General features: G+C 41.3%; 1 protein-coding gene across 2 annotated transcripts; it reads right to left on the bottom strand.

Moving 5' to 3' along the window:
• Positions 1 to 449: 449 nt before the first annotated feature.
• Positions 450 to 11,696, bottom strand: LOC131256653 (uncharacterized). Of its 2 annotated transcripts, none has more exons than XM_058257611.1 (2): positions 11,245 to 11,696; positions 450 to 673 (listed from the first exon to the last, which is right to left on the bottom strand). In XM_058257611.1, exon 1 carries the CDS (start codon positions 11,549 to 11,551, stop codon positions 11,279 to 11,281), a length of 273 nt encoding a protein of 90 aa, XP_058113594.1. In that variant the 5' UTR covers positions 11,552 to 11,696; the 3' UTR covers positions 450 to 673; positions 11,245 to 11,278. The 2 variants fall into 2 exon arrangements, with proteins under 2 accessions (XP_058113594.1, XP_058113593.1); XM_058257610.1 differs by having other exon boundaries at positions 11,258 to 11,692.
• Positions 11,697 to 17,918: the final 6,222 nt, after the last annotated feature.

Below are 17,918 nucleotides of genomic sequence, written 5' to 3'. Positions count from 1 at the left end.
CCATAAAACACGGCAGTCAGGGAGCATGAATGAGGGAGCATTGCAGCACTGCCAACCAAGAAATCAGATCACTGACAGACTCGAAGGATTCCATTTCAGCTTATACAAGCAGCAGATGCATTCGGAAATCAGGACCACCGATCTAGCGGGGGTGCATGGCATAGCTAAAAATTGCCGTGACCAGACATTCCTGAACATCTCATAATTGTTAGTTTTGAGATTTTTGAATGCACAAAAACTTTTGAGCTATCTGTTTGCAGCAAGCAGCAATGGGTTTCTACCCCTCAATAGGATGTGGTCCATCCACATGATGGCCACAAATCAATCTTGATCACCCTGCCCAATATGATGTTCCGTTGTTCTTGATTGCATTTGGCTTGCGCTCTATAAAAGAGCTGCCTCATAATTTCAAAGCTTTCAATTCAATTTTGATAAGTAGAGACTGGGAATTCAGAGAAGGATGTTTTCACTGGTGGAAAATACCAAGATATCAGCAACAAATGTATCATAAATCCACAGACAAACTGGAATTATTTCATCAGTCAATGCTTCCACATTGAAAAGGGACTAGCATCAGTTTTGCTACAAAGACAGTGAAAGCAGGAAAAAAAAAAAAACCAAGCAGATGGGATTCTTGACGCAAATCAACCTCTGAATAGCCCCATCATCAACCCTGCAGAAATGTCAAAAGCAAAGCATCATGAGTTTCAATAACTCAATGTTGAAAGATGCCATTACAAACTATTGCAGAATTATTAGTTTTTTAGAGTGAAACATGGAAAGGCATTCAAGCATGGCATGGAAAGTCACAGCTATAAATAAAGGGGTTCTGTCTATGCCCACATGCTGATTGGGCTAGAGAGGGTATTTGACGTCTCCTTTATCAACTTTAAACAGTACATACATCACTAATCCGATCGCACCCAAGTAAACAATCAGCTATCATCAAGTTCGTTCAAATTTTCTAAACTTGTAGGCAGTTGAAGCAGAAACAACAAACTAAATTACATCGCACCCATCCTAGGCCAGAAAACATGCATCTGCTGAACCTGGCATCCACAAGTCCATATTGAACAAAAGACAAAACCCAGCACCAAAAACTTGTCACAAAGGACTAACAAATAAATAAGTGAGAGGGAGAGAGAGAGAGGATGAAGTCTGCAAGCATGTAAAATCAGAACAACTTGTTTGGCGTGCAGAGAGTAAAATCGAAGCAATCTGTTGATAAGCATGCACTCCATAAATAATGACCTATTAAATCTCTAAGTTCATGACTAACGCACGACAATTAACCACTTGCTCTAAAAGTTCGAACTGATAGAGCACGGTGAATCAATCCTTTTATCTCATAGCTCAAGCCCCACATCCCATGGTTAGGACATCGGCTGAACCCTCTCATGGGCCACAATTCACATGGGTTTCGCTTCACACAAGCCACCCACCTCAAATGGGCTGCCCACCCCGAGTGTGCCCCTGCATCCCACAGGGGACCCCACTCGAGCCCGGTGTGAAAATGCCCCTGCATTAGTCATCCCCGTTGAGGAGTCTCAAACACGAGACCTCCCGCTTTGATACTACTTTAATGCAGGACAATTAACCACTTGCTCTAAAATCTCAAATTGATAGAGCATGGTGAATCGATCCCTTTATCTCATAGCCTAGGCTCCACATCCCATGAGTTAGGACCTCAGCCGAACCCCCTTTATAGGCCCCACTTCACATGGGTTCTGCTTCACACGGGCCGCCCCACCCCAAGTGTGCCCCTACATCCCACAGACCACCTCACTCAAGCCCGGTGTGAAAATGCCCCTGCATTAATGACTCTCCTAAAATTAATTGTTTGGGCAAAATGTCCGTTTGCTACTTGTATTATAGATAGCATTCACATATGCACGTGCACATACTTTTGCATATTGAAACAACATTACTCAAGGATATGCATATTCTAATGCGCAAAAAGGAAAAGAAGTAAAAGCACTAACTTACATTTCTATAGAGACTTTAGGAAGGAAAGTAATAAAAGACAAATTAGTTCAGACAAGAGATGGTTCTTTTCCACAAAGTTCCTCAGCCATTTCATATAATTGTCACCCATGTACTCCCACAAGTAACAAAGAAATCGATTTGCACATTGCCAAACATCAGGGCCCTATTTGAAGAAAATATTCAGCATTAATCCATTTCTTGTTTCCCTTGTATTTTCTAAAACACAATAACCTATTAGTGAAGAAAACTTCTTAAATGGCTCAAGAGAAGGCTTGTTTCTCTTAATCGCTAAAGAACCAAATTTGGTGTTTCCATTTTGAAACAAGTCTTGGCCTGCGTTCACAAATATGCATCCCTGAATTCAGTTGCATGAACATTCTCAAAGCATCCATGAATTCTATTTCTAACTAGGTGCCGCTCCAGCTTCGGAAACACGCTTCCATTCCAACACTCTAGCTGTTTATACTTGCTAACATTTTCAATGGATGCTTCCCCGCTCTCACATCTGAAATTATCGCCTCTTCTCTCGGCCCAAGCATTTTTTTTAAATGAGAATAACACGATGTTTGACACGAGTTTTTTATTGGAAGGTAGCTTAATCTTATTCAAAAAGAGAGGAAATGTGCAGCTATAACTTGGCTTAATCTTATTCAAAAAGAGAGGAAATGTGCAGCTACAACTCAGGCAAGGGAAACAAGGATCCAGTAACAGGATTTCACTCTCTTTTGCAAGAGAACTAGCACCTCACTTGCATCCCTAAAAACATTGGAAACAATTGCATTTAAGCCAGGGACAGGTGCTCTAATCTCACATAAAAGAAACACTAACTTCCACGGCCCCAACTCCAAAAAGGACACCCATTTAGTAATGATTCAGGAGTCTCCTTCAATCACCAAGGTCCTGGAAAGAGAGTTGACAAAAATTCTCAAAACCTTCCCAAAAGGTGATGGCCTCCACCTCGACAATAATGAGTACACTACATGGCCCAGAATACGATATGGCAATCAAATATTAGGTCATTGCAACATATAGAATACACAGAAACCACTCACTACAATCATAATTGGAGTCAACGCTCGTGTTAAATTTTTACAATCTCATTTATACTAATGTGAACTAGAAAATGTGAACTGAGCCCTTGTCAAGAGTTGATGGCAATGCGAATCTGCAGGGTTTTCAATTTGGAGATGACATGGTTTGACATCCAATTTAGCAAAACTTCTACAAAAATACAAAAAGCCAGGACTGGCTTGTGATGTTCATCAGCACCAAAAGCTACATTTCCATTTGATAAGCTTGAAGATCTCAATTTCCATTTTATCAATCTGAATCCACACTACAAATGTATCGTCCCCATTGCCAAAACTTGAACATTTTTTATTGGTCAAAAAAAATCCAAACATTTACATAATATTCACAACTTTGTTTCTCCCACCAAAATAACTAAAGAAAGAGAGTGGGGAAGACAAAATGATAAACCCACAAAAAAAATTTTTGAAACATGACAAACCCACCCACAGGTTACAACCAATAAATTGCCATCTCACTTTCACTGAAATGATTTTTTTTTTCTTTTTTAAGAAAAATGAGCACAAAGCTCCGTGTACAAAATTTACATCCCTTCTCATAGCAATCCATCACTTGGATCGAAATCCTTTTAAGCCCAAATCCACCCTATCGCATACATTTTAGCCTTTTTATATACAACCATTTCCTATTCTCTCGTTTTGAAAAGAGCCAGTCATTCCTCTCCTTCCGAATTGCCCACACGGCTGCCATCATGACTAACTGTCACCATTTGATCTCCTTATGAAAGATCCCTCCCCCCAGCCACGCTGCTGGAAGGTCAACAACTGTCCCCGACATCAACCATTCTGTGCAGAAAAAGGCCATAAACCTCTTCCACACCTTGAAGCATAATGCGCAACAATTAGGGATCATTAACGATCTTTTCTGAAGGTTATCGATAGTCAGAATCTTATTCCTGCTCGCTAGCCATGTAAATACCACCACTTTAAGGAGAGCCTCACTACACCATATAGAGACTAGCCTCTTATTTTCTTCCCTTGGTCCTGAGTCACACGAAACGCATAGGAAGAACCCACCATGAACCTCCCTAACCTGTCCCTTGGCTGAACCATCTTATCCTTCTTCCCTTGATGCCACCTAATTCTTGTGAGCTCTCCCAATAACCAAATGTATTCTTCTGCCCCCTCATCAGTTAAGTTCCTTCTACGTGATGGAGCCCACACCACTGAGTCTCCAACTATCAAAATACATTTGTCAATAGTTATCACAGATGAGAATGCTTCACTGAGCAGGCAGTCTCTAGTCCATAAATCCTTCCAAAAATAAATTCCTGTACTATCACCCCAAGAGAATTGAATTGCCGCCTTGAACTTATTCAACATTGAGGCTCCCTTAGATAACACCCCACATGCCCCACCCCAACCCCCCTCCCCCGGGGCTTACATACATTACATCATCCCACCTTAAAAGGTTGGAACTTGTGCTTCTCCTTAGCTCCTTGCCACAAGGAGTTACTACATAACCATTCCAGTCTTTCCAACACAGATGCCAAGCACCTGAAGAGTGACATACACTGGTAAATTTGAGAATACCGCTTTTATCAACGTTAACCTTCCTCCTAACAATAGGTGTCTACTTTTCCATCTAAATAATTTCCTCTATATCCTCTCTAACACTTTATCCCACAAATGTATAGCTGATTTACCAACGTATAAAGGGAGTCACAAGTATGTCGATGATAGTGATCTCGCCTTGCATCCAAAAGTTTCTGCAAAATGCCTCTACTTCCTCTCTTGCCATAAATACCCCCAGCACCTCGCTCTTTGCTACATTAACTCTCAGGCCCGAAACCACCTCAAAAGATCTATCTTCTTCAAGTAGTCCACCATGTTAGCTTCTGCTTCACAAAAGAGTAAGGTCTCATCTGCATATTATAAATGGGATATTGGGGGTAGCTCTCTCCCACCTTGAAGCCTTTGATAAGACCCACTTCCTAACCTTTATCCAGTATTTTGCTTAACGCTACCACCACCACTACAAAAAAGAAAAGGCGATAACCGATCTCCTTGTCTTAAGCCTCTTCACACTCGGAAGAAACCTTTCAAGGACCATTTCACCAAAATATCAAAAACCTGGCTAGCTCACACACTCTCTAATCCATGTCATTCACTTTTGGTGCATCCCAATCTCCCCAACATGTAATCTAAGAAGCCCCACTTCATGTGATCATGCGCCTTCTCAACATCCAGCTTACATGTGATTCCTTTCACCCCTTCTTTGTGTCTAACATCTAGACTAATGGGCTATTAAAGTGTTGTCCAAGATTTGTCTTCCCACTACAAATGCCCCTGTAGTTTCTGAAATGACTTTGTCCAACACCACTTGAAACCTTGTGGCGAGAAAGGTATTCCATAACGGTAACAGCCATTACCATTACGATACAGGCCGGCCCGTTATAATTTTTTTATTTTTTTTGTGAAAAAAAAAAAACATATTTCAGCCTTGTAATGAGTTAATTTTTCCATAATGGTTGTTACATAAACATTTCGTTATACCTTGGCAGTGAGTATCTTTGCCAAGATTTTGTACATCCCTCCAATTATGCTAATACGACAGAAATCCCAGAGACACTTCACACCTTTCTTCGGTATGAATACAATGAATGAGACTCCTAGTAATGTTGAAAGGCGTCCTCTCTCCCAAATTTGGTGATGAAGATACAAAGGTCTTCTTTTACTACTGAAAGATTATAAAGTAAGTTAAGGGGAACCTTTCCGGGCCTAGAGCCTTGTCCCCTTCCAACCCACCGTCACCTTAATCTCTTGCTCTATTGTTGGCTTTTCCAAATTATCCACCTCCGACGAAGTTAAATGATTAAACTCTAGCTGGGTCCAATTGAGGCCTTCTCCACCCCCTCATTTGAGAAAAGATCTTTGTAGAATTGTACACCGTATTGCATATATGTGATTTTTCTTCTCTTCCTCCCGTTGACCACAACATTGTGGATTGCAATGTTCCTATCCTGTGCACTCACTATATTATGAAAGAATTTAGTAGTTTTTGCTTTTCCTTCTTTTAACCGTATGGCCTGTGACCACTGTCTCCATTTGATCTTCCCTCCCATTAGCCAACTCATGTAATCTTGTGAGAGCTTCACCCTTTGTGTTCATTCTTCTCCTAGCAATGCCCCCATACGACAAGCTTCCGCTTTAGCAATTGCATCTTTTTTAATAGTTTGAAGCACACATATCCTTCGACTTGGAACGAACCCCACCATTCATGCACCCAATCCGCAAAGCCCTCTACATTGAGCCACATCAATTCAAACCTAAAAGGTCTTAGACCCCAATCCTCCTCATCCACTTCCAATTATGTTGGACAGTGATCGGATACGGGTCTGGGCAACTTTCTTTGCTTCAAAAGAGGGAACATAGTTACCCATTCTGAAGATACCATAAACCTATCCAAATTTGACATTATAGCTTTCTCCTAACAATTGCTCCATGTAATTTTAGCATTCCCCATTGAGATATTGACCCTCTCCTTCCTATCCACCTAGCTTGAAAAATACCACATGTTTCTCGTAATAATTCCATCAACTTCTCATACGTGAACGTCACTAAATTGAAGTCACCCCCTACTATTCGTGGTAGCTGCCACTTATTTCGCACCACATATAGCTCCTCACATAGCTTGAACCTGATGCTTAACAGATTTGGTCCATAAACTGAAGTGAAAATCCACCTCACTCTTGGTGTTGCCTCCTTTAATTGTATCGACACTATGAACTTCCCACACTACTCATCCTCCATCTTCCATCTTCTCGAATCCCACAACACTAATATCTCCCTTGGCGCACCTTCTGCCTCTACCGCTAGCCACTCTTTTTCTTTTGCACCCCAATCTAAGTCTAGGAGTTTCTTGTCCACCTTCTGGAATTTAGTCTCTTGCAATGTAATCGAGCCTTGGCTTGTCTACACACTTCCTTCACCTACACCCTCTTCCCCCCGTCCCCTAGCCCCCTAGCATTCCAGCTTAGCAATTTCACCAAGAACCAGCTTAAGCCCCTTTCCCCCTCTTCGTTGATCTTGATAGCACCTTTGCATCATAAATCATAGACGTCACGAGCCTCACGAGTTCCCTCTTGCCTTTTGTTGAAAGGATCATCATACCTTGGTTCTCGGACTCTGCCTTTTTCCTTCTTTTTTGTCTTTTTGAAAGGTGAATGCACACACTCTTACACACACACACACACACACACACACACACACACACACACACACCAAATGGATTCTCGAAACCAGGACCTTAGAGTAGAAACACATAATGTCTACCAATGAGCCATGAGTAAAGACACCACCTTTTTCCTTCCTCGTTCTTCTACGAACCTGAAAAGATAAATATAATCATCTTCGTTGTCTCCAAATGGGACTCCTTTCCCTTTCTTTTGCCTGAAGATCACCTTCGTGCACTATCAACCTATCTGACTTCAATTCTATTTGTCCTTCTCCTTACCCCATTACAACGATCTCACCCCTCACTTCTTCGATAAGGGTAATGTTCAATAGCTCGAAAAAGAGGTTTTGCAACAGTTAGAATAGCCCCTACCATTCCTGTATCAGGTCGTAGTACCTACTCTCCCTAGGGGATCAACACCAAAGTTTGATCTCCTACTTCACCTATACTTGATGCATCAAACAATACCGCCAGATGTGAAGCTACTACCTACTCCTGTTGTGTTCTGAATGGTCTGGTAGTGAGATGGACAAGCCTCTCTCTCTCTCTCTCTCTCTCTCTCTCTCTCTCTCAAGTTCCATCATGGCTTTGATCGGTTTACTAAAACCTTTATGATGCTCTTAGCACGTGCGAGATGGATTTTAAATCGTCTCACATACCAACTATGCCTTGTGTCGAGATGGATTTTAAATCGTCTCACATACCAACTATGCCTTGTGTCGGTTTTACTCTTCCATCCCCACCTTCACCAACTAGCTCCAAAGCCAACACCCTTTCACGACTATTCCCTCTCCTCCAAGGTCAAACCGAGACTTGTCCCCCATTTGTTTCCCAAACCTGCAAATCCCCTCCAATCCTAGCAGCCGAACACCCCCATGCCCGCCATTTGCGTTCTCTACATCATTTTGCAACCTCTACATGTCACTAAGGGCCTGTTTGGTTTTCCAGAATCCAGGTAAATCGCTGTAAATCGCTGTAAAAAAGTAATCATTACATTTTTTCATTTGTTTGGAAATGAGGGAGTAATTTCACCTAGAAAACCGGTCCAAAAATATTGACTTAAATCCATGGGCCCCACCATAAGTTATATAATATATCCGTGACGTCCATCTGTTTTATTAGAATATTTTGAGGCTTGATCCGAAAAAATTAGGAAGATCTAATGTTCAATTGGCCACGTGAAAGGAAACAATGGACTTAATTTGTCCACCGTTGAAAGTTGATTCTTTTACTGCGCCCACATTGAGGTTTATTCACCATCTAACCCGTTCATAGGGTCATATGGACATGGATAAGTGAAAAATATAAATATAAGCCTGATCTAAAATTTCTAACGGTCTCAACAAGTTTTTAATGGTAGGCATTCAATTCTCATAATTTCGTGTGGTGTGGTCCACTTGACCTTTGGATTTGCCTAATTTTTGGGCTCATGGCTTAAATTCATTTGGCATAAGGAATGGGCGGTGAGGATAAGCCACACACATTATGGTGGGCCCCATATTTATTTTACAAATTCCTCAATTTAAGTGCTTAAAAAGTAACTAGTCAAGTCAACATTGGGAAAGATGCAGGTAATTACCTTGGTAAATAATGATTACTCATTTACAAGGTAATTACACTTGAGCCAGAAAACCAAACAGGCCCTAAGAGAAATCCATTTCTCCACACAACCACCCATATCACCGCCACCTACCACCCCCTCTCATAAGCATACTTCCACATGTCACGTCCCGGACAACTTGCCCCTCATTCCACCACCTTTTCTCCCCATTTCTCAGCTAGCTTTTACTCAAATGATAAAGGATGAGAAATGAGAGGGCAACTTGTGAGTTGGACCAAATGCCTACTCAAAGGAAGCATGTGCCAGCAACCTACATTTATGTGGTGTGGCAATAAATCTAGCCAGTCGCCGACAACTTGTTGAGTGAACTATTGCTCAATTATTTAAACCATTCACTTCATTGTACAAGATTACTCGACCAGCACAATGGGCCTACCTAATGAACATCCCAAATTTGCACAAGTGCATCATGTTGGCATGTGGAAGCAAATAGGATTCTACTGTTCGGTTGGCTAGGCCATCCCAAGAAGCGACAGTCTAAAACAGTACTTGGTCGCTATGAGAAGTAGTAAGGATTCTCGTGCCATTCTGGATGCCTACGGGTAAAGAAGCTAGTTCAAGAGAATAGGATTTGTCTTGCCATGTGGAATATAGGAACATTGTCAGTTAAGAGCATGGAGTTGGTAAATACAATGAAATGAACGAGAGTTAACAATAGCTTACGTTCAGGAGACAATGCGGAAAGGTACCAAAACTACAGAAATTTATGGATATGAGCTTTGGTATATAGAAAAGGCTAATAATAGAAATGGGGTAGAGTTGGTGGTAGATGAAGATTTAAAAGATAAGGTTGTGAATGTCAAGAGGGTAAGTGATAAAATTTTATAAATATTTGTATTAGGAGAAAAGATAATCAATGTTATTTGCGCATACACGCTGCAAGCAAGGTTAGACGATAAAATCAAGAGACAATTCTGTAAGGATGTGGATGGACTAATGTAAAGGACAATATTTGTAGGAGACATAAAGGATATGGTTTTGGGGGAACAAATGAGATAGGGGAAGCTATCTTTGATTTCGCTATGACATACAATTTAGCTCCAGCAAACACATACTTTAAAAAGAGAGAGATGAACATTTAATAATTTTTAAAAGTATATCATATTAATAACTTTTAAAAGTAGATCATATACAAGCCAAATAGCGCTCTTTCTAATTAAGAAGATAGAATGATCAATACATACAGACTGAAAGGTGGTACCGGGAGAAAGTTTGACCATGCAATATAGGTTAATGGTTACGGATGTTTACATTAAGAGATGGAAGAAAGAGAATAAAAATAATAGGTATCCAAAAACTAGGTGGTAGAATTTAAAAGGAGAGCAGAATGTCAGGGAAGAAGTAAAGATAATATGGAATGTGATGTCCGAGTGCATTAGGAAAGCGGCAAAATATGTTTTACGAGCATCTAAAGGGAAAAACAATCATAGAAGTCAACTTGGTAGTGGAATGATGATGTACAAAAAGCTATAAACAAGAAATGTTCATGTTTTAAAGCGTAGCAAAGGACTAGAAATAATGAAAATCTTGAATAATGTGGAAATGCCAAAAAGATTGCTAGAAAGTAGTAAGTGGGGTAAAACATGTTGGGGACAAGAAAAGGTGAGAAAGGTGTCTTCAAACTTGCAAAAATAAGAGAAGATGACTAGGGACCTATATCATGTTAGATGCATTAAAAGTATTGACTAGGGACCTATAAGGCAAAGATGAATTTTCAAATTATCTTCCCAATATGACATTATAATAACAATCTCTGCTAATTAATATATTCCCAACAACAGACCAATTCCCCGAAAACAATTGAAACAGTTGTAATATAAGCTTATTCTACAGTGTTGCATGTGGGGCCCACTGTGATGTGGATCTACATCCAATCCATCTATAAGGTGCATCCCTTCAAGTTCACAACATATCCCAAAAATCAAGCCGAACTTGAACACATACAATTGGGATGGGGACACCCAACATTAAAACCTTCCAGATTGTGTGGCATCACAGTGTTTTCCATATGCCATCAAATCTGTTCATAAGATGACCCAGCAAGATGAATGGACGCCCCTAAAATTAGGTCATTTCCAAAACTGGAAGGAAAGGGCCACACTGTGTGATGTTAGAAGTTTTAGTCATGATTTTACATTGTGACCCACCTGAGTTTTGGGTCGGGCTGATTCTGTGCTCCAAGGAGAACATGAGGTAGCTCACGCGATGGATGGACACAATAAGTTATTGTGCAATAAGCTTATTCTACAAACTAATGGGGAAAAAATATCCTCTTCCCCAAGAATTCAAATTCCCTGATTCCAGTTATAAAGCGAGGTGCAAAAACAAAATCCAATGAACATAAACAATAAAACAAGGTTCAGAATGCGGACCCCATGCGAATACCTGCATCACCGCGATAACCAATCAATGCCCGCCGTGCTCCTTGGCGTGCTGCTGGTGCTCGAGATGGCGGCGCTCCTCGGGGAGAGCGACGAGGTAGGAGAAGATCATGCCGCCAAAGCAGACATGATAAAGAGGTTCGATGGAGCTCGTCTGTATGTACTTGGCGTGGTAGTTGTCCAGGCCTCGGCTGATCGACTTCTTCACGTAGTCGATCGACAGCATCGGCTTTATATGGGCCGGCAGATCCCTCACTTTCAGCCCTTTGACCTCGTTGTAGAAGTTCCTCCAAGCCATTGGAGAGAGATCTGAATATCAGAAACCCTAACCCTAGCTTTTCTTCTTCTTCTTCTTCTTCTGCAGAAGCGAGAGAGGAGAAATCAAGCACGGAGAAATGGGGACGGCTCCACAGGGGATGGGAAATATAGGGCTGGTTCCTTTACGATGTATGCAAAGTCAGCTTATCAGCATGTTGTGTGGGCCCACTATGATGTGATCGTGAAATCCAATCCGTTTATCATGTGTCCACTTCTTTTCTCTTTGTATCCAAAAATGAGTCTGATCCAAAACTCAGGTTGGCCACACCATATATATTCATGTCCAAACATCTAATCAGGTGGTGTGGCCCACCTGAGTTTTGGAATGGTGTGATTTTTAGGAGCTTATATCCATCCTGTTGATCTGACTATTGTGAATGGATTGGATGGTATATAGAAAACAATTGGTCCACACATTCGGTTTTGGCATGGGTGTCCCATCCCAAAATTTCCCTCCGTTGTGGCCCACCTGTGTTTGGGATAGGAATGATTTTCAAGAATATTGGTTAAAATGAAGGTTTGAACATTATGGACGGATTTGATTTAGTCCATACATCACACTGGGCCCCACACAACGCGTTTCAAAGATAGGTTATTTTACAAACGCTGTAGATGAACGGGCTTGGTACATGATAGGGGTAAAGGGTAATTTCGTCATATAGATTGCCTAATTAGCGTGAAATCGAGGGGTGGAGATGGTAGCGGATTAGGTGCGGCCAAGCCTCACGAAGAAGGTGAGGCCGTTACCGTGGGCCTGCCTTGATGTATGCATCATATATCCACGCCGTTCATTGATTTTGAGCCGAGTACGAGCGGGTTTATAAGGTTCGTTTAGAAAACGAGTAAAGTATGAGTTGAGAAGTACTCGACTCGGTATTCGACTTGTGTACTCTCTCTCGTCCCTGCGGCCTGTCCGGTACCCTGCACGCTGGTCCGCTGCACGCAAAGGGTGGAGATACTCTTCCGATGTCCCTGCCCTACTCATTCGTCGTCCTTGCCCTGCACGCTCGTCCCTGCCCTACTCGTCCACAAAGAGTATGAGTCCCTAATCCTTATCCATACTTTCTTTTTCTTTTTATTATTGTATGCCTAATGTGATTCAAATCTTTCCAATTTTTTACCATGAGAAAGGCCCACAATTTGTCCATTTTGGACAGCTTCATCCGTTTGTCCAGATCTTTTAAGTAATGTTAGCAAATTCAATTCTCAGGTAGACCATACCATAGGAAAAACAGCTTTGATTGACCATTAATGAACCACAAAAGTTTTGGATCAAGCTTTCACCTTGCTAAGGTGTTGTCTAGCAATAAATATTATCGAAGCTGTAAATGGGTCATGGGAGTTTTTAATGGTGGAGCGTTCAGTTATTACTGTTACCTATAGTATGGTCCACCTTAAATTTGTTTATTCTTCATTTTTGGGATCATGCTCTAAAATTATTTTAAAAAACGGATGGAGGGAAGGATATGCGTGGATCCAGGATACATACGTCAATGTGGTAATGGTTGCACCGGCCGAGGCAGGGGTGGCACCTAATTCATTCCAAATGAAAATTATAACAAAGCGTTCAGTGTTTGGGTGTTGGGCCAGTAAATTGAACATGTTGTTGCTGCCAATTAAATCAGATAAGGCTATACGTGTGAGCAAGGGTGTAGATTAGTTATTCATGCGTGGGTAAGATATGCGGATGTGCAAGAGTCTACCCAACTCAAGGGTTTTGATTGAATCACTAGTATATCCTGTGTTAAGATGGACAGATTGTAGACTGTGCACGGGATGCAGTTATCCTCTCATCCACCAATTTATGCACTGTTCAAGGGATTTATGAAATGGTAAAAGCTAGCCCTTCCTAATGAGTTTTTTTTGCTTGGAGAGTAGACATGTGTCTACGAACATAACATGTGTCTACGAACATAAAAACTTTTTCTTTCAGGTTATTAGCTGTCATAGCTTAATAGTAAAAATGGATACAAATACATAAAAGTCGAAAGATTTCTTTTATTAATGGTTTTTATAATAATAACACTCGCAATCGGCTTGAGGGGCGACGATCCATTCATTGCCCATTGGAACTAAGCTTCGTAACTGGTCGGTGGCGATGTGCGAGATGATCGTCTGTTCGTCGCTCAATTAAAAATAAGGACTCGTTACAAGACAACTGATGAATGGTGGATCTTTGACAATATGTTCATTGCTCGATCAGAATTGAGCACCATGGCGAGATGTCCAGCGAGGTAATAGCCCATTTATGGTTTAAGCATGTTGTGAGACAATCGTGAATCGACTATCATTCGTCGTCTAGTGTGAACTAAACTTCATGGCTAGATGGTCGACGAAATCACCTGTCACGTAGTAGAAAAGCCCCGCAGTATTTCACCCTTGACCGGGTGTTGAAACTCTTAAGAGTCTACGACCTAAGCAAGAATAAGGATCCACCCGCAGCATTTCATTTAAAACAGAGTGATTTTTATTGTGATTCAGCGAAATGTCGTAGGTGAAGGGTGTAGGGATAAACTGCCAATTAAAAACTAGAGACTCCTTGCTATGAACAATGAATAAACTAAACTAAAAAATTTTTAAAATGTCCATGGTGGACAGATAAATAAAGCTAGATTTGGTTGTAATATCGTGAGGTCTGAATCTCTTTTGTGGAGTGTTGTTTATACAAGATTTTGGGATGTGATCGCCTTATGTAGTATCTAATATTATAAAGGATGTGGACAATCATTTATTCGTCGCTCGATTGGAAACATGGCCTTGTTGCAAGATGACTGATGAATGGTGTATCTTCAGCAATTTGTTCATTGGTCGGTTGAAACCGGGCTCCATAGCGAGATGACCATTAAAGAACCAAGCACGTGGCAAGTCGGTCATAAATTGACTATTCATCTTTCGTTTGGTGTGGACTAAACTTCGTGGCAAGATACTGATGGAACTACCTAGTATGTAACAGGAAAAGCACCACAACATTCCTTCCGAAATAGAGTGATCTTCCTTACGATCCAGCAGGATATCATAGTGAATGGTGTGAAGATAAGCTACTAATAAAAAACTATGGCCCTATGCTATGAACAATGATAGGGCTAAAACTAAAAGAAAATATAAATAAATAAATGCCCATATTTGACAAAGATAAAGTTAGATTTTGTTGTAATGACATGCGGCCCGAAACTGGTTCCTCCCATTGGTTCGATGGATTTGACATAACTGGCCAGGATTACAATCGAAAGACAAAGACTCAGAAAGAAGGTAAAAGAAGAGAGGAGACAGGGGAGACGAAGCTTACCGTAAAAGATGGGTTCTGGCTCGTCGGGAATCGTCAAGTCAAGCTGGGGTAGAGAGACGCAGAAGGGTAGCAGAGGCAAACACCCTTGCACTGCTAGGGGTTTCTCTTCTTATAAGAAACCTGCCCCGAGCAGCAATAAATGCTTCCAATTAATACAGCAGCCAAAACGACTCCTCAACGTCTGTGCTTGGCCACGTGGAGCTCTCCCACTTGTTGGACGACTCAACTCCCCAAGAGGCGCCACGCATCAGCGCCCCATAAGCCAAGGTCCAAATAGGCGTCCTGCTAGCACATGTGACCTCTCGAGCGTGCTGTACCATGATTGCAGATTTGCCTCGATTCCCGCGCATACCACCTTACTCAACACTAATGACAGGCGCATACCGCCTTATACCACACCAATGACAACTGAGCTCGACACCTCATGCGTGAGAAGCCCCATGCACAAGAAGCTGCAATCTCATTAAATCAACTTACTTCCCGAGACTACTACGTAAGCTTAGAAGTAAGGGGCTATTGTTGTAGGTAAAAATAGACCAACTAAGGAAGAGAGGTCAACTCGGACTAATGAAGAGGGGTTAGCTCAGATTTAGTGCTCATCGTTAATCATGACCAAGGAGCCCCTTAAGGGCAATGAAGCAGTAATTCGCTGCTGGGAAACAGTTAAGTCCTCAAGGTCAGCCATCAGAAGATGAAGAAGATTATTATCCCCAATTCTACTAAGGAAAAGAACTCGATCTGAATGCCTGGACACGAACCTCATCGGTAGGTCAGCTATCTGCTCGATACTAAGGGAAAATTCAACCACAGTTTACTAAAGAATTTAGGTCGGTAAACTACCCTTAAGAACGGCCAAGTAAGTCACTTTCAACTCTCCATGTCGGCTGCTCGCTACATATTTCTACTAGTTCCAATATACATGTAACGTATCGGAAAAGTCCGTACAAAGACCCGAGTATCACCTCAGGCAAAAATCGCTAAGGATCAAATTATGTAGAAATTAAACGAAAATTAACTAAGTACTAAACTAAATTAATTAGTAAATTAGCTTGAACTGCTTTCTATACGAACTGCAAGACCCAAACTCAGTAGAATCACTGACTCTACATTACATAGAAACCTAGGATCAATCCCAAAAACCAGTTGCTCTCAAGAGCACACTGAAACTTCGTATCGGACCAAGATCGGGCGTCGAAAGTCCGATTACCGTGAAACTATACGATTATGACCTCCTTACTGGGCTTGACAAGCATCGTAGGGATCGAGTCCAAATAGTATCTTGAAGTGCACAACTTGAGCCTGGAGCAGAGTGTGTGAGAAACGCGAATATCTTTAGAACACATGTTAGTGCACTTGTGGCCCTGATCGAGTGACGATGGTCGTTGAACTGAAACTGATCCTCCACGGTCAATTTACAAATTTGATTGAACCAAAACTTTAACCCGACATAGATCCATTGTCAGAGAACTTTCTCCAGACCGTATGCAGGAAAGAGACCTCCAGATGAGCTCCGTTGGCCCGAAACAGATGCCCTTTGGCTATAACCTAAGTATACCATGGCCCTGGGGCCATTTGAACCACTTATGAGGGCCATAACCCACCCCTTTCTCATTTCACACGAATTTTCTAACCCTATGAGAGAGAAGAGAGAAAAGAGAAGAGAAGAGTGAGGAGAAGTGTGAGAGATCTGTGGATTGTTGCCAGGATTCATTCCCACCATTCCACGTGCCGAATCATCCCTCCTGTATCGCTACACCGTCAAATCCGAATCCATTTTGGGTAAAAAATCTTAACCCTAATCTGTTTTAGGAATCCGAATAAAGGAATCAGTGAAATAGCTAACCTATTTCATGATTTAGATAGCCGTTGTGCAGTAGGCAAATGCGTAGTGTACGAACCAGGTTCATAATCGACGTATCGGCTAAAGGTGCGGACTATAAACGTTCAGGTTATGGTTTTCAAGGCTTTCAATGTTAGTTAATGATTTATGACTAACTTGATTGCTGTCATATGTACTTAGATGCGATGTTTTTCTTGTATTGCATATATATATATATGAACTATGTTAAATATAATGCATTCTATGTGCTTGTTGAAATGTTTGAATGAATATGAAATTAGGATTTGTGCTTGCCATAATTTATAATTGAGAATACATGATTGTTGTGTGTATGACAACTACTTTTTGAAAGGATTTGCCATAATATATGTTATAACTAAATTATTACATGTATGTTGATATGTGTAGTCTAAGTGTTTGATAAAATGCCTGAATGAGAAGTTACTTGTTGAAATGTATTTAATAAGGGCGTTGAGATGAGATTCTCAATTACCTTAGCTATAGTTACAGTTTCCTTCATGTAACCTATCTGGATACTACGTGAGTTATGGATGAAATGCCCGTGTATGACAACATGTGTACTATGTGTTTGTTATAATACTTAAATGAGATTTACATTTGAATTGTTTATCACATGCTGTTTGACTATCACATATGAATGCCTACTGTATTTGAGTATGATTGAGACTAATACATAGTCCAGGCAATCGTTAATGGTTTAGGATCAGTGGCCAACCTACTTTTGCCACAACGGATACGTTCGATGAATTTAATGTGCGTTCGTACCAGTCGAGTTTGTCAAGTAATCCGATTGGCCTAATGTATGTTCACCATGTATGGACACTACTGCTTAAATCTAAGGTACCACTTACCAGTGAAAAGCTCGTTTAACCTTGGTACCATGATCCGCTAAGACCCATGGGCCGGACATGGTGGTATAGGACACCGTGGTTGAGCTGTCGGCCTACGTTGGGGTGACGAGCCTCCCCATAGTGTCCATTGAGCAACCCGAACTCGTAAGCCAAATACGGTGGTATGAGACATTGTATTCGAACTGTCGGCCTGCACTAAGGTGACGAGCCTTTCCCGTAGTGATCTCGAGTATAAACTAGGCCAACGCCAAGGTAACGAGCCTCCCGTAGCGACCTAAACTTGCCTGTCCACTGTTTTTAAATCAGGGGTGACGTTGTCCTATAACTTGCTTATCGTATGCAATTGTCT

This window comes from Magnolia sinica, chromosome 9 (genome assembly GCF_029962835.1).
Source record: "Magnolia sinica isolate HGM2019 chromosome 9, MsV1, whole genome shotgun sequence".
Classification (NCBI taxonomy): domain Eukaryota; kingdom Viridiplantae; phylum Streptophyta; class Magnoliopsida; order Magnoliales; family Magnoliaceae; genus Magnolia; species Magnolia sinica.
This window is presented reverse-complemented; position numbering and strand designations above follow the sequence as displayed.

Coding starts and splice junctions, on each gene's coding strand:
- LOC131256653 (XM_058257611.1), bottom strand. CDS start 11,551: ATGGCTTGGAGGAACTTCTACAACGAGGTCAAAGGGCTGAAAGTGAGG.